At 42.7% G+C, this 27,977-nt stretch overlaps 1 protein-coding gene across 4 annotated transcripts; it reads left to right on the plus strand.

Annotated features, from left to right (window-relative positions):
- Nucleotides 1-67: 67 nt before the first annotated feature.
- PPM1F (protein phosphatase, Mg2+/Mn2+ dependent 1F) lies at nucleotides 68-27,977 on the plus strand. 4 transcript variants are annotated; one of them, XR_008469119.1, is made up of 8 exons: nucleotides 68-288; nucleotides 10,597-10,730; nucleotides 15,103-15,302; nucleotides 15,936-16,124; nucleotides 17,271-17,414; nucleotides 18,427-18,520; nucleotides 19,639-27,010; nucleotides 27,143-27,977. XR_008469119.1 is itself a non-coding variant. In XM_054219408.1 (7 exons), the coding sequence occupies exons 1-7, from the start codon at nucleotides 113-115 to the stop codon at nucleotides 20,010-20,012; spliced, it is 1,311 nt and encodes a 436-aa protein (XP_054075383.1). In that variant the 5' UTR covers nucleotides 68-112; the 3' UTR covers nucleotides 20,013-27,977. The 4 variants fall into 4 exon arrangements, 2 of the variants coding, with proteins under 2 accessions (XP_054075383.1, XP_054075384.1); XR_008469118.1 differs by having other exon boundaries at nucleotides 19,639-21,912; nucleotides 24,318-27,977; XM_054219408.1 differs by having other exon boundaries at nucleotides 19,639-27,977.

The following is a 27,977-nucleotide window of genomic DNA, read 5'->3' on the forward strand; positions in this document are numbered from 1 at the left end:
CGCCCCGCCCCTCCGACCACGTGACCGCCCCGCCCCGGGCATCGCTGCTGGCCACGCCCCTCCCGTCCCGCTCCCGGCGCGGCGCCGGGCAGCGCGCGAGCGCGGCGCCACCATGGCGCTGGAGGCGGAGGCGGCCGCTGCCGCCCTGAGCTCGTTCCTGCGGGACTTCCCCGCTCCGCTGGGCCCGGCGGAGCCGCTGCCCTGGGGCGCGGCGGGGAGCGGCGCCCTGAGCAAGGCCGAGGTGCCGGGCGCGCTGGCCGAGCGGGCCAGGAGCCTCCTGGGCGGCAGGTGAGGGCCCGGGGCGGGCGGCTGAGGGGCCCGGGGCGGGCGGCGCCTCCTGAGGAGACAGCGAGGCCTGCGGCGGGGTCCGCCAGACCTCGCTTAGGGAACGCTTGATTACGTTTTTAATTATGGTTTCCCCCTTCTTAATTGTCGTGAATATTCTCGTGAAAGCTGGGCTGTTAATTGCGTGGTTCTGTCACAGGCCTCCTGCCGAGACCTGCGCCTTTATCGTGATGTTTGTGTGCTCTCAGAAATACCTCTGTCCCGCTCTCGGTGCACGAGAGATTAAATTACAGCCCCGCAATTAGCGTGACAGGCCGATTCGTGAGGTGAAGTGCCGGTAGCTGCATCCCGGGCCCCGCGGAGTCCGCCCGGGGCTGGGGCCGGTGGGTGCCGCGGTGGCCGGTGGCCGCCCGCCGCGCCGCAGTCGCCCTGGCGAGCAGGACGGGCTCCCGCGGGTTGCTCGGGCTGGCGTTGGCTCAGACGGTAGGAGCGGAGTCGCAGCGCGGCTGGAGAGCCCAGCTTTCCTCTCGGCCGTGCTTCTGTCACCCCGTCCCGGGAGAGGCATCTTACAGCCTCCGTCCGCGTCAGCTTAGACTTCTAACACCGCTAAGAATTTGCGTTCATTTTACCACTTTTGGCAACGTAGCGCTTCACCAGTAATAACTTCTCTTGCTTTACCCTCTTCTGGTGCTCTTTGTTCTGCTCCCCGAAGCGTGTCAGGTAGGGACGGCTTGTTCTGGGCTTTACAAAGTTCCTACCACGGTCTGCTTCCTTAAAATGTGTGTTGAGAGTCAAGAACAGGGATTGTGGATGGTCTAAAACCACACAAAAATAAAAGTTTAAGTGGAGAGTTGACTTTGTGCTGTGGTACTGGGGATAAGTAGTGAAGACGGGGAGTTAAGGAGACTGGCTCCGTTGAGGTATGCTGAATGTTACCGGGTTACTAGAGGGATTTGATAAAGAGATAGAAAACAGGGTTTGAATTACTTGTCTCTAGCTACTATCTGGTGAGTTTATGAACACTGAATAGATTTTTGTTGTTGTTGAAAGTCTATAGGTGATTTTCAGGTACTTAGATTGCCTTAAAAAAATCAATTTATTTCTGTGCATTATATTACTTAGATGTTCCTGGACATAATACCATTCAGTTAAATGGTGTGCCTAAACTTAAAGACGAGAAACGCAGACAAAAAAAAAATTAGTTTTTTAGGCTGTAGTTGAAAAAGACACAGTTGATCATTGCATTACTTAGTTGGGCTTTGACTAAATCGCTCAGGAACAAAACACAGCTGTTGCACTGCTAAAAGAGATTGCAAATTCATTGCGCGCAATCAGTCTTTGAACTCGTCAGAGCAAGAGTGGTTCTGGGTGAGCGCTGCAAAGAACAGAGTAATGTCAGTCTTGATCAAATGCTTATCAGATGGGAACCCATCTGCCACGTGGGCCAGGCTGCTGTTCTCTAAAATTGTTTTAGGGAGCAAGGTATGACGCCATAGAGATACCAGGTAGATTCTTCAAACTGGAGTGATGTTTGAAACCACGTTTCTGAGTAGCATATCTGCTAACATTCTGTTGTTCTCTAATGGGCATATTAACAAGTGGAAGCACAAAGAGTGCTGCTTTTGCAATGCTTTCATCTCACCTGTCACTTCTGGTGTTTACACAGAAAGGAGCCTGCCCTGTCAGAAGCTGCATTTTTCACATACCTGCCCTGCAGCCAGTTCTGATTAGACAGCCGGCTTCGTGGAGCAGCTTAATCCTGAGCTGGCAAAAAAAAAAAAAAAAAAAAAGGGGAAAGATAGCTAAAGAAAGCAAAGCAGAATAAAAGTGCAGCAATCTACCTACTTATGCTTTTCACAAAATGTGCTTGCAAAACAGAAATACATAAGGAAAGTGTTTTTACGAGTTCTTGTGGCTGCCTGCGGGCAAAACAGCGAAGCAACACTGTGTGTGAAGTTCTGTGCTTGGGCGTAGTGCAGCATACCCCAAGTGTCAGATGGAGGGATCCCAGCAGACTTACCACTCGGTTTTGGGCTCCTATGACGAAGAGAAACCTCATTTTCAATTGCAAAAAGGCTGCGGTTTCCTGTAGGGTAGGCTAAGTTCGTGCATGCGGAGCAAAAGACTGGTAGAGCCAAAGGCCACGACAGGGATCTATTTTGAAAGCGCAGGCCTCTTCTCATAATCAATTAAGGACCAAAACTAAAGCCTGTGATTGTGTGACTAATTGCCAAACATTGTGCGTTCTTTCCCACTTCCCAGGTTTGCTACTGAAGATCAACTCAAAATGCACTTTCAAAGGTTAAATAAACTTTTCAATTGATCTGAATCCCCCAAATCCTCTACAGAATAGACCAGGGAATGTAAGGTAATAGGAGAAAGAAGGATGCTAAAGGCTTTAAGAAAAGGAACAATAATGGGAGGGATGACACTTACAAGACATGCCAATGTTTGTGTGAAAGTTGTTAAAGATGCAGAAGAGATACCAGATGAGGAAGCGAGTTCGCAAGAGGTCACTGTGATCCAGTGATCTGCTGCTGCAGGCTGTCCCGGGGGCATCTCTAACACACAGGTGGCAGCTCAGTGGACAATGCGCACTATATTCAAATGTTACATGTCAATATAACCGGGTTTAACACCATGAAGATGTTATTGGATGTACCTTGCTGACTTCTGGCATTGATGCTAGTTCTGTATTTCCTCTGTTCGAGACTTCTTTAACACTCCACCATCACAGAATGTATTTTATGTGACGATTAGTGATGATGAAGAGTTTCTCTATAGATCAAAGTGTTATTGGGAATTGAGTTTGGCACACAGTTCTGCAGTTCTGCTTCCTATTTCTGCCTTGTCAGATACTTCATTCACGCCCACACAGATGTCTGGGTTGTGCTTTGGAGGGCCCAAGCCAGAAAAGGTCCGGCAATATCCTTGGCTCGTGAGACAACATATGGTGATGTTTAGCTTGTCCTTCCAGTTGCTTGGAGGCGTAAACCCTTTGTGTCTTTGCAAGGAGAAACATGCTTCCTCCACCACCAGCCAGCATTGCTCTTGCGAGGAGAATGTGGTAAGGAATAACATTAGACCAACAAGGAGCTTCTGAATGCTGTTGCTTCTCTAAGGCTACACACATCTCTTACATGGAAGCAGTTGGGTGTCTCAGCCTAACCCCCTTGAACGCCTTTACTAATCTAAAATGAATTATTTTAACAATTGACTGCAAATGCAGCTATAGCCAAACATTAGCTAAAACAGCCAATCACATTCGCTTCCCAGCAGGATTTGGACTTAAATCGCTAATCCAGTGGAGCTTTGCAGATGCTTCTGCTTTGAATAATTAATTTAAATCAATGGAACTGCCTCCCTTGTATGGAGCTAAATACATAGCTAAAATTCTGAAGAATTGGGGCAAGCTTAAGTGATCTTGTTTCGCAGAATTTTAAGTAACATACACTTTTGGGTAAGAGCTATGCATTCCGACAACGTGTGGAAATGGGTCAATGTGAATGAAGAGTCCATTAGTTACTTCCAAAGCTTAAAAAATTAAGCTGAAATTTGACTAACCTGTACTGAAACAGAACACGAGATGAAGTCAGACCCCCAAGTACAGAAATTTCTCCTTTCCCTTGATAGGAGCCGAAGCTTGTGTGAGCATGCCGTGACATAGCCAAAGAGCAATGTGACATTCCGGCAGCCTTCCTGTTTGAGGGGACTTTACAATGGCAGTTGTGAGACTTTGCTTCCTTTCTGCCCCCTCCCAGACAACTCGCTGTGTTGCATCTCTCCATCGCCGCAGCATCCTGTTTTGTGTCTTTGTGTTTCACTCTGTAGTGCTTACTTACACCCAAGGTGTGGCTCTGGCATCTTTATTTTCAGTATTTCCCTGCTTTTAGAATAGTTAATTCAGCAATTCTGATATTTTGATGTTTTTATGTGATGTAAGCGTGAAGAGGGTGGAAAAAATATCTTGCTTCTGGTTTACCCAGTCTCCTTAAAACTCCCTTTAGTTACTTCCTCTGAGAAAGCGACTAATACCCTGTCTGCCCTGACCTCTGCTTTTAATGAGTCCCCTGAAGCTTACTTCTTTATTCCTAATTTGTACCATTTAGTGTATATTATTGTAATGCAGGAATGCTTCTCATTGCTAAGAACATGTTCACGGTACCAGTGATCCATTCACTTCAGACAAGAAAGTGAATTTCATGTGTGGTTGCCTGCAAACAAACTTCCTAGTGTTCGTGGGACCAGTTGTGGCAGCGACAGCAAGGGTGGGATCAGCAGAGACAGGCTGCTCCTTCAGCAGCACCGCTCTTCTGGCTGGTTTATGATTAATAGTGTTAGAATTGGAAGCCTTGATAAAAACGCACGAGAGGAATGTGGTACTTCTGCTGTTTACTGGTTAATTTAGCAAATGGTTAACAAACCGGCTCTGATAGTTTTTGGTGGTGGTCAGAACGAACCTGTTTTCTGTTGTGAGGGGTTTGTCCCCTGCTGCTTCTGAAGCTGATGGCAGGACAATACACAGCTTGAGAGAAATTATGTGCAGCTTGCACTGCACGCGTGTCTGGATAATAAAGGCTTTGGCAGTTCTGACCTGCCTCCAACAGTACATAGAGGTGTGGCAAACAGTTAATTTTGTGATCAGTAAATTGCTTTTCAGAATACGTTGCTTAATTTAAAACTCCCAGGGAGTTTTCCCCCATTACAAGATACTCTCAATAGTAACTTGGGGAAATAATCACTTTGCCTTTAAAAAGGAAGTGTATGTATAGGGATGCCTGCAATACAAGAGAGAAAAAGCTTGATGAAATGCTGAAAAAAGAGAAGATCTATAACGATGAGGACACTTTTAGGGCTGGCTTGCTGGTGTTTAAATCAGGTTTCTTTGCTTCTGCTCGGAAAACTGAAATTGCCTTTCTCTAGAACTTGCATATTTTGCTCTTGTAACCTGTGTCAAACACCCTTTCTGTTGCTGAGTTGGGCACCAAGATAAGAAATACTTGATTTTGAAACAGGTTGAGGGCTTAATTGAAAAGTGGCATCCGTGGAATTAAGCCTTTCCTGTTCTGCTGTGTGGTTTTTCTTCCTGCTGAGAATGAAATGGAAGTAGCAGGTGACTCTCCATTGCACGTTTTCTGTAAAAGCTGTTTGATGATGGCTGAAGGGCCTGAACCGACGGATTCCAGATTCTAAAGCTGCTGCTTCTGATTGTTTCAGAAGAAAATCTGAAAAAAATTGCTTGATGTAAAGATGGAAACATAAAAGATTGAAATGATGTGTATGGCCTTGTTTATATATTTGTTTTGATTCCATCTTGTTAATCTACTGTAAAGACCTGACATCATTAACACAAGGAACAACTTCCTGTGCATTGCAGGATGTCAGATGTTCTCTCCTCGACAGATATTTGTACTTTTTCGGTCGCCATCACCCTGGGAACTCTGGTTGCTGCTGTAATAAATACCAATGCTTAGAGCCACTTGAGTGGAAACATTCTGTAGTTGATTATAAGAATAAAAAGGGGGGAGGGAAATAAAAGTGGCAGATTGGCGAGAAAATACTGAATACAAGCAGCTTTTGTTCACGAGGAAACTTGTGACCTGCTATTATTTTGGCAGTGTGAGAGGATCTTTCACTTACTAGAGAACTGCTAGCATTTGCAGATCCGCACTAAACCCACTTTGCTGATACAGCGGTAACGTGCTGGAAACGCACACTGAGTCCACGGCGCAAACTTTGCTTTACTGGCAGAGCTGTACTGTATGCGATCTTCTGGTGTGACAGAGCCTGGGTAGCAAACAGTGCAAAAATACATCTTCCCTCCGAAAAAAGCCAGCTGCACTGACTGATGCTAGCAGCTTGTGCTGGCAGATACAGCACCTCTTTGTTCCCCAACATAGGCAGAGATAGATAGATAGATAGATAGATAGATAGATAGATAGATAGATAGATAGATAGATGCCTCCTCTGGAAGGAAAAGAGGGTCGTACCATGGTGCTCTGGCCTACAGCACCACTGCTGCCTTGTTGCCATGACTTTGGTAATAATACCTAGAAAGAACATCATGTAACCTTTTATTTATTTATTTATTTTAATTTGAAAAGTGACAAGTGATCGACAACTTGGCCGATACAGTTAGTAATCTCTTATGCTTCTCTTTATACAGAGATTTCCTGGCAGTACTGTGGGAGACTGGGGGGGCGGCGGTAGGATGTGTATTATTTTCCTTCCAAAAAAAGTAAATAAAAATTCAGAAGCATTTGCATAAGCACTGGGTGTTTGGTGTGTCCTACTGAGGCTTTGTCCCGCTCTCCAGCAGGTTGTGCAGAGCTTGCTTCTCCCTGCTCCCAGCTCAGAGCAGCCGCCGTCCGCACTGCTTCGCTCTCCCGAGGCACAGCCCAACGGCCATCCTCCCTTGTCAAGCCTTGGAAATCAGGGTAGTCATGGTGGAGGCTCTGGACATGATGCGGTGGCCTGACCTTTGGTGCTCTGGATGTCCCCGCCGGTGCCCAGCAAGCCATTTACTAGAGACTTCTGAATACGCCCTCCTAGTTGGGGGGGCGTCTCTGAACTGGTCACTGCAAGTGTGCTGGGGATTTGATCACCCAAATAAAACCAAGAAAGAAGTGACATTACTAGGGTTTCCGCTCCCTGAGGGAATTTGTGCATATTCTGTCTTTTCTTTCTGAAGGCTGGTGTGTAAGGGGTCAGTAGCAGTCCTATGATTGATCAGGCACACGCAAATACACTGTGGCTGTGACAGCGTGACAGCTGGTCTTTTAAAGTGAAATAAAATAGAGAACTAGATTGTATTGCAGAAGAGAAGCAAGGTGAACAAGGAGAGAAGTAAGTTCTGTTCTGCAACTCATGCCAAATTTAAACTATGCAAAATATCATAATTACTTTCTACTTCCGTGTGTAACTTTATTTTGGCCCACGGGTATGTGTATCAACAGAGGCTTTGCATAGCTCCTTCTAACAATAGTGTATGTGTCCAGTGGTCTGGAACCTTTCAAGGAGGAGGATGGCATGCAAATGTAAGTGTGTTCTTTATTAGCAGGAGTATTGCTTTACTCTCTAACTTACCACTTGTATCTATACTCAAGCTTTTAAAATGAGGCTTGTATTTTGCTATAAAGTGGCTGGAGGATATGAACTCCATACCACTGGCTATCTGACTTTAGCTGGTGGTGAACCTACAGTGCCTCATCTGCCCTGTTGCAACATGCATTAATTCTTTTAAAATATTTTTTATTGTGGTCAAAACACACCCTTTTTGTTAGCGAAGAAACAGCCTGTAGCAAAGAAACTCTAAGTCTGTTTACTACTAGCCTGTGTAGGCCGAGGGTAGGTAATTAGTGCTGCGTGTGTCATAGACACGGGGCTGACACGCTTCTCCTAAGACTCTCTGAAGAGAAGGTAACGTCCTTTCCACGTCACACACCCCACCAGCTTCCCTCTTCTTCCCAGCACAGTTGTTTTCCCACTTAGGAAACAGCTACAGTATTTCTTCTGCTTCATAAAGATTAAAGCATGCTGGGTTCCGCCTGTCAGCAGGGTGTCTTGGGCTTCTTTGAAAGGAAGATTTTAACAATAAGTGACATTTTTCTTTGCTTACAGAAAGGGTTTGAAGTCTGTTATGGTAACTGCAGTGGGCTTCTGCTTTTACACTGGTTGCCATAGGTACTGTGCCTGCTTCCAGAGACTCTCTAGCCAAGTGAGACCTTGTAGCTCTCAGCTAAAGGGGCAGTTCTTGCTGCTCTTTAATTATGTATTTTGTTAAGTCCTGAAGTCTGTGATTTAGAGGATGAAATTAGAACCAGGAAACATTTAAACTGAATGGAAGATGCCATTGCCCTGGAGCTCCATTTACCGGAGCTTGAGTGACAAACAGACTTACCAATATGGTAGTACTAGTATTAAGAGTTTATAAAGCAATCAACAAATATGTTCTGTGGGGAAATGAAGTTGAGCTAAATAGGTAGGGTCATTTTTTAGGCTTTTATTTTATCTTTTATCAACATGTCAGATTCAAACTGCTCGGGGGTGTTGTTGCTGGCTGCATAAGAAATAAAATCACAATAAGCAACCATTTTCTTTGTATAGATTTGCAAAACTGTGGAGGGGGAGGAAATGCATAGGAAGCAAAGCTGAATGAAGCATATCCCTACTGAGGAGTCTCTGAATTTCCTTTTTAGGAACTGGGTGGCAACTGGAAAAAGTTGAAGGATGTGACATAATAACGCGTAAGCCTTTTCTTTGTTCCAGGCATCCTGTAAGCAGAGGTTTATGCAGGACTTGTGAATTATAGAACTTAGTGTGTTGCCTTTTGTTTAAGCTTCTTTTTATGGACCGAGTTCAGCAAGTCAGGGTTCTGGAAAGCAGAAGTCTACGAAGTTTAAAATCAAAGCATTAAGCCCTTTTCTGATGCTGAACTGGAAACCCAGCCTAGATTTGAATTTTTTTGCCAGCATAGCAGAGAAATTCTGAAGGTGACTGAAGCTGTGACTCTTGCTATGCATTTAAATGCATAGCTGTTTCACTTAATATTTTTTATCTGTATTCTTGGAGCTGAAACCTCCTTTAGTTAAAGCTTCTGACTTTCAGCCACATCAGCTACACATCTGACATTGTGTGGCTTGTATTTTCATGTTCCTTTTTTTTTCCACCTATGCAAACAAAAACAGGAAGCAGGATTTTTTAGGGGGGTTGCCATATCCGTTTTGGATGTGTTTCTTGCCCGACCTTTTAAAAGGTTGTCTGTTAGCATCAGAGTGATTATAAGCAGGCATTGTTACTTTTAACTTGGGTAGGAAAGGAACTGACTCCCCTAAACATGTTACCCTGGGGGGAAAAAAACCGCCAATTTCTGCCTTTCCTTAACGGGATGTGACTGCAGCTAGCACTGAAAGGACTGCAAACACGCTGCCATCTATTTGAAGTACTGAAATGACTCATTAGAGTAGGCCATCAGCGCTACAGAACGCGTAGCATAAAACAGGCTTCTGTTCGCCGCCTGCTGCCAAGCACAATGCTCTCTGTCTGCTGCCACGGGAGGTACGCGTACACGGCTGCGGGGATGTGACAGGGCCTCTCTTTCAGAAACACAATGGCAAAATGCATTTCAGCTGCTTGTCACTGGGGTCTAAAACCTCACGGTCTTCCCCTCCCAGCACAAAACCAGCCATCTCTTGAACCTCTGCAGAGACCAGTTGCTTCCACCATTTTCTGCTCTGCAGCCAGTCAGTTTTGTGCCGGACTTTCTAAATGTTCCCTGGCAAAGCAAAGTCCTGACCCTGACTTGCTGCACTTGCCTTAACGTGTTATTTGGTTGTATAACTGGATACTTTGTGGGTATCAAACACTCCGTGAACAATGGATAAAATGTGTTTTATGGATGTCCACGCTTATTCTTCATTGTGCTCATAGAAAATGTCTGGAATGTGTGCTATGTACTGTAATTGTTACTGCCTGCCACAGGAATATAGTGAATATAAAGGAGTTATTTTCTAGTAGCCCTATTTTAAAGTTGGATAGGGCTTATTTGTTTACAGATTCAAAAGTACTAAAGCAAGCATGTACTTCCCATAAAGCGTGGAGCTTGCAAAAGCTTGTAGTAAAAAGGAAAGGGTGTGTGTTATTGGCGTTACTGTCTTCTAGATGCTTACCTAAAAGCTTCAGCTGAATCACAAGTTTTGGAGTCTTTTCTTAGCCTGGTCCCCAGTGCCAACCCTGCACCTTCTTCCTGTGTGATTCCTTTGGGGAACTTGCTGTCAGGAGTATCTGGGTGTTAAAGGGCCGTAGGTTAGTACTGCGCATGACTCTTCTTGTGGAGGGAAGGGAAATGGAGTTTTAGCCTTTTTGGAGATTTGTGTGTACTGCAGTGCAGAGATCCTGATACTGTCTGTGGTGAGACAGTTGACTGCAAGCAAGAAATGTTGGGTAGTGAGTAGAAACAAAATGTTTGTGTTCAGAGGCTGGAACTGAAGGTAGCAGTTCCCATCCGAGAGCTCAGGAGAAGGAGGTACCATCTGCGACTGGAGTGTGAGGCAACAGTTTGAAAACATGATTCATATGCTTCTTCCTCTTTGCGTTCTTGAGAAAGCAGTTGTCTAACTGAAGATCTTGCTGAAGATTTGTATGAGTAAATATTGAATATATGGTTTCCTCTGCTAGTTTACTAATGAAGTTGGAATTACTGATTGTGCGTAAGGCTTTCTAATTCTGAGGTCACTAACCATAAAACAGTGAGGTTGCAGCTCAATTTAAACTAACGCAGTCTATTTTGCTTTCCCTTCCTTTTCTTACCAGCAGAGGTGTTTCACCACTTCTTGCAGCATCATTGATCCATGCTGCAGTTGATGAAGTCCTCCAAACAGATTTGACTGAATTTAAGCAGCAAAGTGTGGAAGCAGAGGGAGGAGGAGATGAGGAAAGGTTCACCTGTAAGTATAATTTTTTCCTTCTGTGGTTTTCCCAGAGGCTGTCTGTTGGAAGACTTCAGTGTTTTGAAATGTTTACCAGAATATTTGGTCAGGCTGTTTGGCAAGCAGCAGAGAGCAGAACTTTATTTGCTCCTGCTGGGTATCTGTGGGATGGAAGGTAGCTATGCTAGTTTTGTGGGCAAGATGCAAACGTGGTGTCTGGAGCCCCAGACTGATTGTGTGGGTTGGCTTTCTGGAAAGGGAAGAGAGTTTCTCTTCCCAAAAAGAATTAATGGCTTTGTCCACTGTGATTACTTAACTGAATTAGGTAAGAACGTTTCTTTTCCTCATTGGATAATTTCACTTAAATTGAACTGGTTCAGTTCCTATCTTAAGTTGATAACCTCTTATATGTTTGAAGTGCCCTTTTCTCCTTGGTAGACTGACCTTAGCTAATTGCTTCTGTGTTTTGACATTGGAATCATCACAGTTGCTATTGTGCAGCCATGCTGACACCTTAAATTCATCCAGGTAATCCATCTTGCTCTTGCCTGTTCTTGGGAACTAGATTTTGGGACCTGTGAGCCCTCCACAACCTGAACATCTTGAAACTCCAGGTCTTTCTCTTGGCAAGTTTCTCAGTAGTCTCTGTCTTTATCAATTATTTCTTCTCTTCCCACCCTCCCCTATAAAGATGGGATGCTGAGGGATGAAGAACCTGATGCATGTGTCTTCCGCCTGACGCCTGCATTTTCCCCTGTCTGAGTGAATTGGAGAGAGAACAGACCTTGGTGACTGACTACTGTGTTTGTGCCTTGTGTAACAGATGGTCCTGTTGCATTTACATGCTGAAGTGTTTAACATTAGACTTCACCAAACCTTCCATCTCAATGCCAAGTATTTAAATGGAGCAGGGTGCAGGCACAGTCAAAGACAAAAACGGAGGAGAGATGTCTTAGGCAAACTCGTCTATCCTGTAAGGCGGAATACTCACCCTTCCAATTCCCTGGGAGGCTGGATGGCTCGAAAGGCAGTTCAGTGTGCCCCAGAGGATGTGTCTCCAAGCAGAGCTCTGGTAATGGCCAGGATACGCTTTCCAGAAGCCTATTTCAGTATCCACCTACAAGTCTGAAACAGCAGGAGGGGGAACACATTTAATTAAGTCTTGCTGCACCCTGAATATTTCATCCCTTGCCTTAATGTTTGTAGCCTTCCTATGTCTGGAGAGATTTAGCAAGTTTCCAGCACTTTGGATGGGAAGAATTGACTTTGTATCAGCTCGGCTGGGGTCTAAACAGCATGCCCTGGCCCCCTTTCTCTGGCGCAGGAGAAATGATTCTGAGGTTGGTGTTCACAGGGCATGTGAGGAGCAGCGTGCAGGACATCAGCAAGATGAGCTGGACTGGGCTGGGGCTGGAGCCTTCCCAGCACCTCCGTATAGAACCAGCTTGCGAGGACATTCCACAGGCCTTCAGAGATTTTCCCATGTGCCTCTTCCAGTTGCTTTGAGTTCACTCCCCCGGAGCACCTGGTTTCCGCACTCCATGTTCTGTTGTGTCTCTTGGTCTGTGAGTGATCACGCGGACTTCAGTGCAGCTAACCCGGCCTGGGACAGGATGCTGCCCGGGATGAGAGCTGGCAAATAAGAGTTTTGTGTGACTAGATCACCGCAGTGGTAAGATAATAAAGAAGTACAGGCAGCAGTGCTAGAGTATGGCTTTGTGCAGGGGGAACTGAAGGAGATCAAGGCACTGATCTTCCGTAACTGGCAGCTCTATATTATGTTTGCAACAATGATCGCAGGGCATGTGGTAAGATACAACATTTTCAAAAGTGTTATAGAAGCATCTTTCTTATTGTCTCCCTTACATCAGAGAGAATTGTGTCTTAACTGCATTGTGACTTTGTGCTCCAGTAGTGTATCTTTATTTGCTGTTGCTCAACCTTTGCAGGAAAATAAGGAACAGCAGAATGTAGCCCACATATGATAATTATATAGGTTTTCAGCACAAATACACAAAGCAGCTGGAAACTGGTCATCAGAGCATCTTGCAGTCCCGCTGCTGGGGATTCTTCATTGATTCCCGTGTAATTATCTTTGAGGTGAACTGCAGCAGTAATGTAAGATGTGAACTGCGATGTATTTGTGAGCCTAGGATTATAATTTCTAGTTCTGGGTTTTATGAAAATCTTGCACCTGCGGACCTTCAGTTAGTGAAGGCTAAGAAATGACGATGTTTAGAAACAGTGAGTAATGAAGAACTTAGGGACAGGGACATTTTCTTGGTCACAAGCATCTAATGTGTCTGGAATCCTGTATGGTTACATTGTACTGGTGAAACTTGTACAATAATTCATGCTGCTGTCTTACTCTAAAGACCGTAAAGACACACGATGAGAGTCTACTTTTAAGATCGCCCAGGCAAAGTCAGAGGATCCTTACATGAGTTCCATCTTGAAGTAGTTCAGGTTCCCTTCTCTCTCCCTACTCCTTGTTGACAAATGCCCCAGAACATTCCCTGTTCTGATGGTTGAAACCTTCTTTAATTTCCATTGTATATATACCTGTCCATTTTATGTGTTTGTTCTTGTGTCACTATTGTCATTGAGGTCCAACAACTATTCACCATTCCCCTATTGAACATTATGGAAGTCTGCTTGCTATTTAGGTACTTGCGTTGCCTAATCTCAGCATGGAATATCTACTTTAAAGGCATGAATTTCTCGGCACGTTTGGACTGTATTTGTTTTCCTTATCTTGTAATTGCCATTACATCACTTTAACTGTACATCTAGGAAGAAAGGTATTCCTTGTGCTACAGCACAGTATGGACTCTCTCTTCCTGCATTGCAATAATAACTGTCTGGCAGAAAGCATTCTTGGAATGAAAGAGGAGTGATTGTATAAAAGCAAGGCACGTACGGGTGCCTGTATGAGTCCCACTCTTTGACGTGGTATACTGCAGAAGAATTTCTGGTGCTAAGGTACTAAACTCTGTGGGGTTTCACAAGCTTAATATTTAAACAGTGATGCATGTCCAAGTCTTCTGGTCAGTATCAGTCACGACAGTTATGTAAATGTAAACTAATAGCTGCAGACAGGGCTGTCTAAGATGCTGTCCTATTTAATTATATATGGGATGACTTAATATTTAAAAGTTTTAATATCTTGCCCATTCACACCTGCGTATTGAGCAAACCAAAAGTACTTTTGGCTAGTATGTAGTGACTGCTAATCAAAGATCTGTGTTTAAATTTAAGCTTTCAATTCTCCAGGCCCAGAGATGCATCTGAAGCTGGCCATCCAGTGTTGCTGAGAAAAAGAAATGCTCGAGAACCAGGAGTTACAAAAAGGAATTCTGAGGAAGCTTTAATGCTAACAGTGTTAGCAGGAGTCAGGATAAAATTGAAACAGGAAGGGCAGTTCATGCACTGCAGTTCTTTAGGAAACACACGAGGGGCCAGCAAATTATTTTTGCTCTATAGATGATCTTTTTCAATGCTTTTGCTTTTTGAAATTAGTTGACTTAGCATTGAGGCAGGGTTCTTACTCAAATAACAAAAGTTAAGCTAGACACAATGGCAAACACCAAACCGTTCAGTCTGATGAACAATAAGTTTGGATTAATTGATCTTTGGGACCTATCCAGAAAAGGATTTGAGTGTCTGGCCAGAGCTTTTCACACTCTGGTCAGTGGGTGTTTACAGTTCTGTTCTGTAAGGACAAAGCAGAAAAGTGGCGGAAGCGTTCCTCTGTCCCTCGAGCTCCTACAGCCATGTGATTTAAAAAGATAAAGACGACAGCTTAAAATTCTAATCTGTTCAGCTCAATTACGAGTTGAGCTATTGACCTTGGCAAAACATTCTCAGACTTCCTTGTTGTTTCAGTGGAAGTGGTTCAGTAGGACATAACCTGACTCAAAGCCAGGCTAATGCTTTTTCAACCCATGTGTCCAAGACAACAGCAATCTCTTATCTTGAAGGCTTTTCTGCCTGCTTGATTATTTTCTTTTTTTTTTTTTTTCACAGGGGGAAGGGGGCAGGTAGGGATGCACTCCTACCACTGTATCTTTTGCATTTTGCTTGCATAGTACTATTTATGTCTAATATGCCAGACTGATTTTTGTGTCTTTGTTATGATTTTTGGTAGTGTAATCACGTACTTGATAAGCCTCTGTTTTGAGAGAGAACTATTAAGTAAAGAAGCTGCTCTTGTCCTTAATGTTATACTGTTTTCCATTGCAACTTTCTCTCCACGTTATTTTCGGGAGCCTATTTTAATTCTTGCAGAGCCTGTAAGGCCGAGTGCTGAATGTGTCTATGTAGCTTGAAGGAAAGATAGGCCAAAAGATGGGCTAAGACAAAATGTGTTGTTTTGTCTTTGTGCTGTCAGTGCTGGATGGAGAGTCGTTGCAGCGCTGCTTCTTCAACAAGCTTCGGGATGTCTGCCTTGAATGGCAGAAGCAGTTGCCACCACTGAAACCACTGAGGCGGTTCCTGCTCGTTTCCATCCACGCCATCCGTAACACTCGTCGGAAAATGGAGGACCGCCACGTTCTGCTCCCAGAGTTCAACCAGCTGTTTGGTTTAGCAGTAAGTCTGGACAAAATTAGGGAAGTCATTTTGTTAGCTCTTCAGCATTCCTATAAACACAGTGGCCTAGTGATGGATGATCTGTGCAATGGTAGGAATTTGTTGCCACAGGTTATTTATCACGTCTGTGCTGGAGCGAGGACTTACCGACTCAGACTGTTAGGGCTAGCTACTGCCCTAGTAAGGAGGGCTCTTGTGACCTTGGGTTTCGTGTCATAAGTGATACCGGGAGACGGGAGGTTCACCTAGTGTTACGTTGCTGGAGTTATAATGTTCTTGTGATAGAGGTTAAGAACTGTTAAGAAAAGAAGTCAGGAGAACAGCAGTTGAACAAGGACAAGTTCCAATTAATGAGGCTGCAGTGGGACTACATAACCAACTGCCTGCTGTTTCAATTACAGATTATTTTTAAGGATATTAAATGAGTAACATCAAACAAAAAAGTAATTCCCCTACAAGTACCCATTTTATGCATTTTGCACATGGGTAAACTGACTTGAACTGTCCTTACCTATGCAACATCATATGGAAGAAAGCTCAGAATAAAGAATCTTTGCTTGCTGGTACCAGTCTATGAGCTGTTTTGGTTTCGAACACTTAACATGTTTTCCTCTCTCTCCCTCCCCGCAAAAGGATGACGTTGATCGTGCTTACTTTGCGGTATTTGATGGCCATGGTGGAGTGGATGCTGCCAATTATTCAGCAACCCATTTACATGTAAATGTTGGGCTACATGAAGAAATTGTTAAGAATCCAGCTGAGGCCTTGAAATGCTCTTTCCAGAAGACAGATGAAATGTTTCTTTTCAAAGCCAAAAGAGAGGTGAGTGGGTAGAGATTAATTCCATTGCATTTAAGTAACTGTTGGACAACACGGTATTACCTAGAAAATTCTGGCAGTACAGTTTCTTTGAATCACCGGCCCTCTGAAATTATGCTACATGTAGAGGCTTTCTTTGATCAAATTATTTCTTTTTTTGAGGGAAAACAAAATGACAGTGCTTGCAAGTTCAAGATGAGTGACTGAAGAGAAGTGTTATGTGGTTTAAATGATCCTGACATCCCAATTATTTGCGAGAACACTTTGCTGCCTCTTTGCCTAAATTAGGCAGCCTCTAGAAGTTCTGTTGTCCTACCTCTTACCTGTAAAAGAAGTTTCTCTCTTGCTGATAATGTGGTCGCTGTCTTCCTCTTTCTCATCCCACCATTAATGTCACAAGTGGTTGTAACATGAAAAATGTATTCTGTGATTTAAATCAGACTCTTCAGTTCATTAAGGTTATTGATCAGCTTTGAATCAAGTTGGTACGATGAACATTCTTTCTTCAAATCTACATAATGGGGGGATGGTTTTTTATAAGACAGTTCAATGAGAACTCTTGTTACAGCAATAACTAAATATGGAAGTATTCACTGTCAGTGGCTTCATTTCTGTCAACGAGGTACAAAAGAGGGACCGGCACCTTCATGAGGTCTGACTCTCAATAGTCTTTCCAGGGAGTCTGGGACAGTTAGGTTCCCTCCTTTGTTGACGTCCTCACTTAAATACCCAAGGATGAGGGGATGTATGCAGAGCAAGGTGTCTGTAGTTGCTAGTGGTAGCATGGAGAATGTGAAGGGGATTGGGGAGACCTGTCTTTGTTTGTGAAATGTTCATACCACTGAAATTCAGATTCTCTTTCTTTTCTGTGTGTCTCTGTGTGGGTCTTAGTCTCCTAGATAACTTTTGGGATTAATAGCGGAGAAGAAAACATAACAGAGGCTGCGTTAGCCATCTGCATGTTAGAATGTGTAAATAGTTTATTTCAAATCTGTCTAATACCTTGTACCTTTTTTCAGGTACCCAAATTATGATTGGCAGGTCTACTGTGCCGCACTGAAGTGTGATTAAACCTAGATTTCCAATATTGCCATGTAACCTAGTAGGGCTTGTGGAATATTCACCTGACATTCCTACTTTCTTCTGTAGAAGCTGCGGAGTGGTACAACAGGTGTGTCGGCGCTGATCGTAGGGAACAAGCTACACATAGCATGGCTGGGGGACTCGCAGGTAATGCTCGTGCAGCAAGGAAAAGCTGTGACGTTAATGGAACCTCACAAACCAGAAAGAGAAGTAAGTTTGACTTGTTTTTTTCTCTCGTGTGTGTGTTGTCAGAATCTCTCTTGAAATCTTTTGGAATCGAGCCTTGTTAAGTGTTTGGTGCTTTACACAATTACATATATTGTATGGTAGGATTCAGAGAATTGGCAGTGTGTCTTTTCCATCCACTCCCGTGGCTTGAAAAGGTGATCCCTACGGCTGTGTCGCCTTGAAAGTACTGGTGGTACCGGTAGTCCTGACTTCAGTCCTGCTCAGACCGTCTTTTCAAAATTTGTAGTAATTAAAGACTTTCACAGGATTTTTTGTGTGTGTGAATTTCAAACTGCCTGTTATAAATGAACTTTTTAATTTGAGATTAATAGGGATTTAAAATGTTAACATAAAGCAAATCTTTCATAATATGCTATACTATCATTCAAAAGCTAGTGATAGTCTACTAGCCTAACTGTAGACTAGTAGTCTAACTGTAGGCTTAAAGTATATTGCATTTTCTATACATTTTAAATAGCTAGGTATTTTATTGCGTGAAATTTGGTGGGGATCTTGCGAGTTTAGATAGCATTGCATGACCCTTTGCCTTCATAGAATGAATGTTTGTAGTAACTGAAGTAGCTAAAGGAGTATCAATGCAAATGCTATTGTTACATACTCTGATTATCTTGTATTTTATTCCAAATGTTTATGTATTTACCCAATTGCTGCATGAGATGGGAAGAAGTGGCAGAAGGTGTACTCATTCATATGGGAAAAAACATGAGGATACAAAGGCTTAAAAGTTCTGCTTTTTTTGTGCACAGGCCATGGTACGGTTGGGAAGTAGGTGGCTTGTTTCCAGTAATCTTAAGTGCATGTTTCCCAGCTAGATTCTGATATGCGTGCTTGCTGTATTCATAGTGTAAATACAGAAGCTGAAGCAGCTCTTGGTTTGGGGTTTTGTCCTTTTTCCCCTCTTCGATGAGAACAATGAGGTCAGGAAGCCACGGGTAGGCTTTCAGTATAAATACTGTATTCTACTCTTTTTCAGGATGAGAGAGCACGTATTGAGACGCTGGGTGGTTGTGTAACCTACATGGACTGCTGGCGGGTTAATGGTACCTTGGCTGTTTCCAGAGCAATTGGTACGATGAACCATCAGAATTAGTATAGTTCAGATTAAATTTGATGTAAAACACACCACCCGAGATGGTATGTTTACTGTAAATGGCGTTTTCTTGAGCATCGACCAAATAGTGAACCACTCTTACTATCTTTGCCACAAGGCTAGATTGCAGCTATATAATCTTACTGCTTTTACCATAAGCAAAGAATATTGTTTTATTTTATGCACTAGCCATGACAGTCCTAACTCTTTTATACCTCTAAGTCTTTTGCTGCTTCTAAGTGTCTTTGATACTGTGGTGTTCTACACTAGCTTAACAGACGTATTTAATTTGTAAAAGTGGAGGTAGTAATAAATGTTCATTTAGCCATCTTTATGTATCTGAATGTATGCTTTCTGGGGTTTTTTGTCCACTTTAATATTAGTATATCTTTCTCCTGACTACACTTCTTAAGTCAGATCACTGCATACTCCTTCAAATCACACATATCCAGCAATTTAGGGCATTTTAATTGTAGTATTCCAGAATCTTATTAAAGGAGCTTGCTTTGCTACTCGTCAATTAGGGCAAAAAGAGAAAAGACCCAGGGCAAGTATAGTAGATAACTGTCATGTATGAGTGGAACCAAGTTAGTGTAATTTTGTATAATACTACTTGGATCAATAGCAATCCATGGTTAATAAGTATGTCCATATGAAACTGATGAGCTAAGCGCAATGAGCAGATTCTTACGGCATTGCGCTTAATATCTGGATAAAAAAAATCTTACTTTCATAGCATTCCGAAGGCTGTACAAGAAGTATGCCTATAAAATGAAGGCCTGACTATCTCCTCGCACAAATATATTTCAGAGAGAAAAAGCTTCAAAAGAATTTCCTTAGTTTCCCTGCAAAATTAGGAAAGTGTGTATTAGAGTAACTGCTTAGAAACCCCCTGGATTTAGGCAGGGTCCAAGTCTTCCTAAAGAAGCAAAGGCCTTCCATGCTTATTTCATAGCTTTTCACTGCTCTTGTCCTGCATCAGGTACCTCTGACTGTGATCTGGCTGTCCTTGAGGACAGTAAAAGCACTTGATGGGTGAAGAAGTAACTGTTTACATCTGAAGTAATAAAGCCTTTGTTTTGATTGTTGTCCTAGGTGACATATGTCAGAAACCCTACATCTCTGGTGATGCCGATGGGGATTCATTTGAGCTGACTGGTTCTGAAGATTACTTGCTCCTAGCCTGCGATGGATTCTTTGATGCTGTCAAGCCATATGAGGTTGTAGACTTGGTCCTAGATCATTTAATGCAAACCAAAGGAGCAGGTGTCCACGCAGCAGAACGACTGGTGGCTGCTGCAAAGGAAAATGGATCCAGTGATAACATCACCGTTCTAGTGGTGTTCTTGAGGGATCCTCAGGACATCTTGGCAGACTGTCTCAGAGACCCCAAGAGCCTTGGTGCTGGTGACGATGCTCGGAGCTCACCCTTTAATTTCCTCAGCTGTGAGGCAGCAGCCACACAGTGACAAAATGTGCTTAATCCAGAACGTTCAATTAAGTTCACGTAAGGAACTGCTTTCCACTGAAGAAGCCTCTAATACAGTAGGCAAAATGCATCAGGAAAAAAATGACAAATGGACAAACGTTTAACAGAAAGGCAAGACTCCTTTTACTGAGTTCACATTTGTCTTCTCCTTTCTTTCCCCTCCCTTCAAAAAACACTGAGCAGACGTGGAGGTTTGTACAGCTGTTTGTTTCTGGGAGCAGACTTCTAAAGTGTGTCCCAGGGCCGCTGGTTGTATCCCTCTGCCCTGGAAGTGGTAAGAAACCATAATATGTATAAGCTAATGGGTGAGAATTCCCGTTTGTGAATTCCGAGTGAAAATTTAAATTAGCGCTTAAAAAGAATGCTGTATGTTGTATTTAATTGTGATGTTACTTTGGAGACTGGGAGAAGAGAAGCTGTCGCCATCACAGCAAAGCTTGTGCCTGTGTGTGGGAACAGGCTGGGTGTGCCAGAGGCTGGGGGACACCACTCCGCTGTGTGAGTTGCTCTTGTTTTGTACCAAAGATGATATTTCAAGAATGATGTGGTCTCTTTATTCAGAGACATTCAATCGTGTGTGTATGGAGAGGAGAAAATGAAACGGAATGCTCCTGAAAAAGAGGAAGAAAGCTAAGTAGAAATATCCCAGGCAAAATGATACAACATCAGCTGCTTTCTGGGATGCTCTGGTTTATAAACTGGAATCCGATATTTAACTGCACTGGATCGTTTCTCCCTAACAAACACGCTTTATTGGCTATTTGGCAATCTGGAAAGAAAGGACCCTTGTTGTTGTATTTGAGAGATCTTTACAGTATGTGTGCTCTAGCAGTTAAATATGCTCTGTTTCTACCGCTTTTTGTGTACTATACAAATGAGAATTTTATTTTTATTCTAAGTGTTTATTTGTTTATTTACTGAACTTTACATTTGGAGGAATTTTTTGCAGTGTTACTTTATTTTGTTGTGGTTTTTATTTAAATTAGAATTTTAAAGTGGCTGTGTCTTTATTACCTGGTTTTAAAAACTGACTACCCTGAAGTGCCTTAAATACTTCACCCAAGGATTCCTGGCTTCCTGTCACATTCTGGTGAGCCAGTTTATAGTGGGTTTAGAATGTGACTTTTTTATTTCATTAATACTAACGTTTAATGCACTTAAATATTTAATTTTTGTGAATGATTTTAGTGGGAACTAGGTTTCAAGAAAACATCTTGTTCATTCTTGCCAAATCTTGTGGCTCGTAGTAAAAGCTTCACAATACGTACTGTGACTTACCCCCTGCCTGTGCAAAAAGCTCTACTTAGTTAATCATAAAGTAACAATACGAGTCATCATGGCTTTTCGTTTAAAAACAAGTACACTTCGGACCTTCACAAGAAATTTAATAACACGATCTAGAAACAGTTTAGTAACAGGTTTTGATAAATAGATGGTTAATTTGGCCTTACTTCATGAACTTTTTGAGTCTAAATAACTTTCTAAAGAGATGTGAAGCTGAGGTGGGGACGGAAGAATCTTAGCGAATGCATATGTTGTTGTGTGCCTGTTAGGTCCAGGCTGGAGCCTCCAGTTGTGTTTTCTCTTGTCTTCTAGCCCGGCTAGCAGGACCCAACAAGAGCTGAAGGCTCGGTGGTAAACGTGTTAGAAATTTCTGTCTAAACAAGAAGTGCTTTACGTCTGGCAGCAAGATTGTGTGCCTAATTTAGAAGCACGTGGCATTGCAGTGTGTCAGTCCTGTTGGATAAAAGGTGATGAACAGGAATGTTGCTTCGGGAGGAGATGTCGGCAGAGGGTTGAGGTGGCTGACAGGAGGGACAGGGCAGCACTGCTGGTGTCTGCGGGGACTCTGAATCGTCAGCTGGAGTGGGGCGACGCAGGTACCTGGGCACCTGAGTTTTGTGCTGGGTTGCTGTGGATGATCGTACGGTTCAACATAGTGACTCCTCGGTGAGCTGCGTCTCATCACAAAGCAACTCGGACAGCAGCTGCCTTGTTTTGCTGTGTGGCAACAGGAGCTTTTCCTCTGCGAAGGCTGCAAGCACTTTTCCATTCTACGTTTTGCTGCCCGTGAAATGCATGGGGAAGGCTTGCTGTGCTGGCAGCCTGGTAGGGTACCTGCACCTGTCCATTTTTGTGGTGAACCCGCGTCAGTTAAGGAGGCCTTCAGACTTGTCTAGTGATCCCTCTGGATTCACCATCTCCCATCTCCTTGATTTCTAACCCAGATACTCAGTGTCATGCTGAATTCTCATGACCACTAGTGCCTCTTTGTGTCTTGGAAACAGTTCTCATTAATACAGTAAGAATCATACAGAATTGTTTGATTTCACTGCTATCTGAGGTTTATCAGGAGAGGGGGAAGCTATTGTATTTAAGAAGGGAGGTGTGAAATGTTGCTAAATTCACAGTGTGGTTTGGTTTCTGAAATTTGCCAAATTTCCTGAAACATGGAGGGAACTGAGCAAGCCAAATTCTTTGTAAAGTTCCTTTACAAAGTCTAAGTCTTTCAATGGATACTTACAGTTATGTGAGAATATCCTTATTTATTTCAAATTTGATAGTTCTTTTTTTTAATGGGAGCTCAGTGGAATGGGCCTTTAGAAAGCTGTCTGTGGTAATAAAAAAAAATAATTCTGAAGCTATGCTGTAGGGACGAAATCCTGCATTCTGAGAAGCTGTTCCCTTACATAGATATTTTCATTCTCAGTGACCTAGTGCCTCATTTCTTTGAGATGTAAGCGGATAGGAACAGTCTTTGGATTCCCATAAGTCCCATACAGATTTCAGAGGGGATACAGAATATTCCTCTTTTCAGAGACTTCTTACTAGCTTTAAAAAGTCTATTCAGGTCTATAGGAGTTGTAACTGGGTCAAAAATGGCAGTTTGTATCCTATCAGTGGAATAAATAAGTCTTAATGTGTCACCTACAGTAAAATTTCACGTACTGTTTGGGGGAAGATTGGTTTTGGAGATGTCTTATCTATTCTTGAAGCATCCTTTTTCTTAAAACCCAACATTTCAACTTCAGTGTTAAATCAGTAATGAAAGTATGACACAGGATGCAAGTATGGATTTTGGAAGTGCAGTTTTAAAGTTCAGTTGGAAATGGTCACCAGGATGGTCTTATCCTTGGGATGGCAAGGCAGCCTCCCGTTTTTGTTTCACTTGTGACTTTGATGTCACGAGCCATAATGCGTAATACCGTTAGAAGAAGTGTCACGGGTATGGGTGGTGAGGAGAGAGGGGAAGGAGCTCCAGCAGAAGGTTATCAAGTTGAACTAAAGAGTCCAAATTGTGGAGTGGTGCTGTGTTGTGAATTTACAGTACTAATGTGCTACATTAGCGTTTCTTATCTTTCCTTTTAAAACTTCTTGGATTTCTGGTGCTGGTTGTTCTGTTCTGTTTTCCTTCCTTTGGTTAAAAATAAATTGTAGTTTTGGTGAGAAATGATCTCGCCTCTGTGGGCTTTTCCCATGTCATCTACAATATGTTAACACTTGTCCACCAATGTCAAATTGAGCAATGACAAATTGACTAATTTGCTTGTTGCTTGTTTCCTTGTTGTCTTTCTGATGGGCCTGCAACAAAAACAATTCTCCAGTGTAGCCAGTCTTTGAAGCTGTAGAAGTTAGCTGAAGGATTCAAGACAAATGTTTAATGAAAAATGAAAGTATTTTCATATTTTACTAGACTCCAAATGAATGAATGCTGCTGCATTTTAGCACCCAGCATCAGAAAAATTGCTCCTTAAAGAAGCCTGCATTTTCAAAACAGAGCATGCTTAAATTCTTGTATTGTGCTTGATTGGAAACTAGCTTTAGTCATTCTGCTTAGTGGGTATCCAACATCTCTTTTGCTTACTGGTAATTCATACTTCTACCTTTCTTTCCTTTCCCTACCCTGCCCTCTTCTGCACAGAAACATACCTAAGACAGTGAAATCTTCTGGGTCTGACATAGACAAGATTACAGTTTTACAAATCACATTTGTTGAGGGGTTGGTTTTGGGGTCTTTTTTTGAGAATACAGAGGATAGAAATTCAGGAAAATTTTCACAACAGAGGGAGATTAAGTAAAATCCGCCCTCTGAGTGATGGAGGAGTGAGAGAGAGAGACAGGAATGCATTTAAGTATTATTAATGCCTATTTTAAAAAGGAAGTGGGCTGGAAAATAGAGCTACAAATGTCAGTTCTTTAGAGTGAAATACCAGTGCTTGAAAGAATTGGAAACACACCCATTAAAAAGGCAAAACTCAGATGTGGTAACTCTGTCTTCAAACAGCCAAGGAAGAAATCGCAGTAAAAGCATCTGAGGTGACTGACTGTGACCCCTCAGCACTGTCTTGGAAGCTAATGCTGCTAAATGGAATTTTCTGGAGACCCGTCTGTGTAAGGCGGTGCTCGGGGAGCCTCAGTGTGTGCCGTAACTGGTCACTGTGCAACTGCTGCCGGGAGTAACTGCCGTAAGTGCGTTAATGAATCAATACGGCTGGTGAGTAATTGGGCACAGAGTGGTTGCTGCAGAGCTGGCAGTTGAATAGTGTTAATCACAGTGATGACTTTAATAGCATTTAATAGACACTTATCTGAATTCAAAGTCAGATGAGATGCTGCTCTTTTTAAAAGCATTTCCAGTGCTATTAGCTTTTTGTCATGAAAAGCCACTAAAATTTCCATTTTTTTGTTGGGTGTTGGGAAAAGTGCTTCTCTTGCTTTCTGAGTTCTGGAGACAAGTTGGCTGTCTGCACTGGAAAACCCATTTTCGGTTGAGAGCTTAAAGCAGCTGTTTGGGGTTGGAACTTCCCTCCCAGGCAATCCTTTAAAAACCTTCCAAATCCTTTAAAACTTCCAAAACAAGTGGCTGAGGAACGCAGGTATTTCTAAATGGCCTTGCACAGAAGGTGACCATCACCAGCAGATGCCCTCAGTCTGTAACGGGCATAAACGGTTGGTTGAGCTCCAGTCTGTGAGTGAGACTGTTGGTTAAATTACTGATGTTCTTGTGGCTGCAGGTCCTTCACGTGCAGCCCCAGGCACAGGCTGTTTCCAGTCCTGATGTAGCTGCAGGGAGAAGGTGGGGGGGTGTGAGCCACAACAGAGCAGGTTGCAGGTGATTCATATCGAATTTAGCTCTAGTTAAGCCTGAATTAAATTTCCCTGCTTAGTTTTATCACTGTCCCTTTTATAATCAGGCCTGAGCCGTCAGACCAGGCAAGATCCGACCCGGAAGCGATGGTCCGTTCCCCTTTTTGAGGGGCAAAAACTCCTGATGGACAAAATGTCATTCAGGAAGGGCTGGAGAGGGCGAAAAATGAGCTTTCAAATGAGTGCAAAACTTCTAAGAGCTAATACAGCCACTTTCTGCTTATGTTTGGGTCGTTCTTAATATATTTATTGGATTGTACTTTTATCTAAAGTTATTTATATTGATCTCAGTCATGTCAGCTGGAAAGTAATCAAATGGAGACGAGGGAGTGACTGGACTCGAACACCCATCTGTCATAGACGCAGCTTTAACTACCTTAAAATGAACTGGTAGGCTCTAGTGATAGCCTTATCTCTGAACAGAACAGGAAACCAAAAGCTCACAGAGAATGACCGAAACCTTTATTTTGGTGTGACCCGTCAGAGCCTTCCCCACAACTGCGCAGTGTTGGGGCTGAATGTGTTCTCCAAGCTGTGCGCGCTGCTGCTGGAGCACACAAAAATAAACAACAGACAGCTGTGTTGGCAGCATAGAAAACTCAGCAAGATGCAGCTTTTGTCAAACAGAAGAGGACAAATCAATAGGAAAAGAAATGTTTTCAATCTTCTTGGAATGCAAACAATGGAATTAGAAAAACAACCAAGGAGAGTTGGCAGTGCACTGTCAGCTTAAAACCACTGTCTTAAGCAAAAGAATTTGGCTGCTTTGTAATGTCTGCTTTATTTTGTTAACAAACTCCTCTCAGTCAGGGTTTCGTGTCTTGTTGTTGATATGTGCTTTTTATTCTGCAGAGAGAAGATATATTTAACTTTCTAAGGAGCTGGATGTATCTGGGCTTAGTGACTAGTTAGATTATGATTATTGAATTTTCTCTTGACTATTAAGCCTGATACTAATTTCCAGGAGATATTAATATAGCAAATACTGAACTTATTAATGATTAAATGGTTCTGGATTTCCATGCACAAGAACTTGACCATTCTTTCCTGATCTAGCGGATCACTTCTTGAAGTTTATTATCCTTTGTGTTGCAGTACAGTAGGCATGTGGAAGGGTTGTCGCTTTGGCAAGGGGAGGTGGGAGGTGCGACCATTGCTCCCTGCAGGACGCATTTGTCCTTTGCCTAAGGAATGATGGTTCCTTTTGGATGTCTAAGGATAAAGAGGTAATAGCTGGGAAACCAGAGAGATCCTATGGGGACCTTCTCAGGGCAATTAAATACTATTACTTCCTCTTTTTCATGTTTCCCTTTCTAACTTTGTTAAAAGGCATTCTGCTTAGTACTGGATGATTAATGCTACTTTCTTTTTTTTTTTTCCTTTTTCCTTCCAGTATGTTTGATAATAGCAAGATGTTTGTTTTGTTTGGGGTTAAAACTTCATACTGGCAAAAAAAAAGGACAGTATAAAGCTTTAACTTTAAGTACTTTTAACTTTATTACTTTAACTGCTTTTAACTTCCTTTCCTGAAAGTCAGTTGTGCTCTGTCTCCTCCTTATTCTCTTCCCAGTTTTCTTTTTCTTCTATCTCTTATGTCCTTTTACGTTGTCAGCCCCCCCCCCAAATGCTGCCCCTTAGACTGTAAACTCCATTGGCTGTTAAGCCAGTTTAGTTGCCACTTTTTAATCTTAATTTAATCTGTGTTGCTAGTGAATGGGGTCCCTGTCTTTGGAGGCTGCAACACCAAGAGTCTAGAAAGTACCCTGTCAGCTAGGAAGATAAGAGACTGCAACAACTGTTGTATCTTTGGCATTGACCAGTACTGGACATGTAAGAAGAAAATCCTGTTATTTGCATGTTATTCCATAGGAATACTTAAGTTTATTTCAGGTAACAGTAGCTCTCATCCTGAATATAAGACTTCACAAATATTCTTGTCTCTGTATTTCCTTGTTCCTGCAGATTGTTTGTGTTCTCAAACATTTGCACTGTTTAGAGTGGGGGGGAAGTTTTCTGACTGTCTTCACCTCTTCAGCTCGCTCTCGCCCAGTTGACCGAACAGGCAGGTTGGTGGCTGCAGCAAGCCACGGGGCTGCTCAGCCTCCCGCTCAGTCTCGTTCCTCAGCATCTGCTCTGTACGATAACGTCAGTCCTGTGCTTATTTAGTGGTAAGTTAGACCTCTCTAACTACTCCTGCTGACTTAAAAATATGTGTTCTTATCAGTATTAAAACAGTACAAGAGTGGAACTGTTGCTTTAGGCACGTTTCTTGCCACTGTGTTGGCTAACGAACCTTGAATGAAAGTAAGAGGGCCAGTGATTTTGAAATAGAAGCTGTTAGCCAAGTGTTGTAGAATCGTAGTCCTTATTTATTTTGTATGCTAATCTGCACTTGTGACCCTGAGCAGAAAAGCTGCAGTACAGCAGGTTTTATAAGCTGTGGCTTATCTAGTATCTTAAAAATCTTATTTAAGCTGACTGGTTTTGTGCACAGGTCAGAAACCGGTTGTCATTGATCATTAAATGCTATGCATATTGTACATTCATTTACATGGATTGTTCTAATAGTGCTTGTGTGTATTATGCTACGTTATCTTATTTTTTATATGTACGTATGGCATGAGGTTTGATTGTTGGGGTTTTGTATTGTCACTTTTGTACTCACACAGTGCCTCATGTATCTATTTGCATATTGCAAGAAGTTGTTTCAAAGCAGTGATTGGAAACGGGGGGGGATAAGACTCTCCACTGTAGGACCTGATGTTTCTGAAGTATTAATAAAGCATAGTGATTTGAA

This window comes from Rissa tridactyla, chromosome 13 (genome assembly GCF_028500815.1).
Source record: "Rissa tridactyla isolate bRisTri1 chromosome 13, bRisTri1.patW.cur.20221130, whole genome shotgun sequence".
NCBI lineage: Eukaryota > Metazoa > Chordata > Aves > Charadriiformes > Laridae > Rissa > Rissa tridactyla.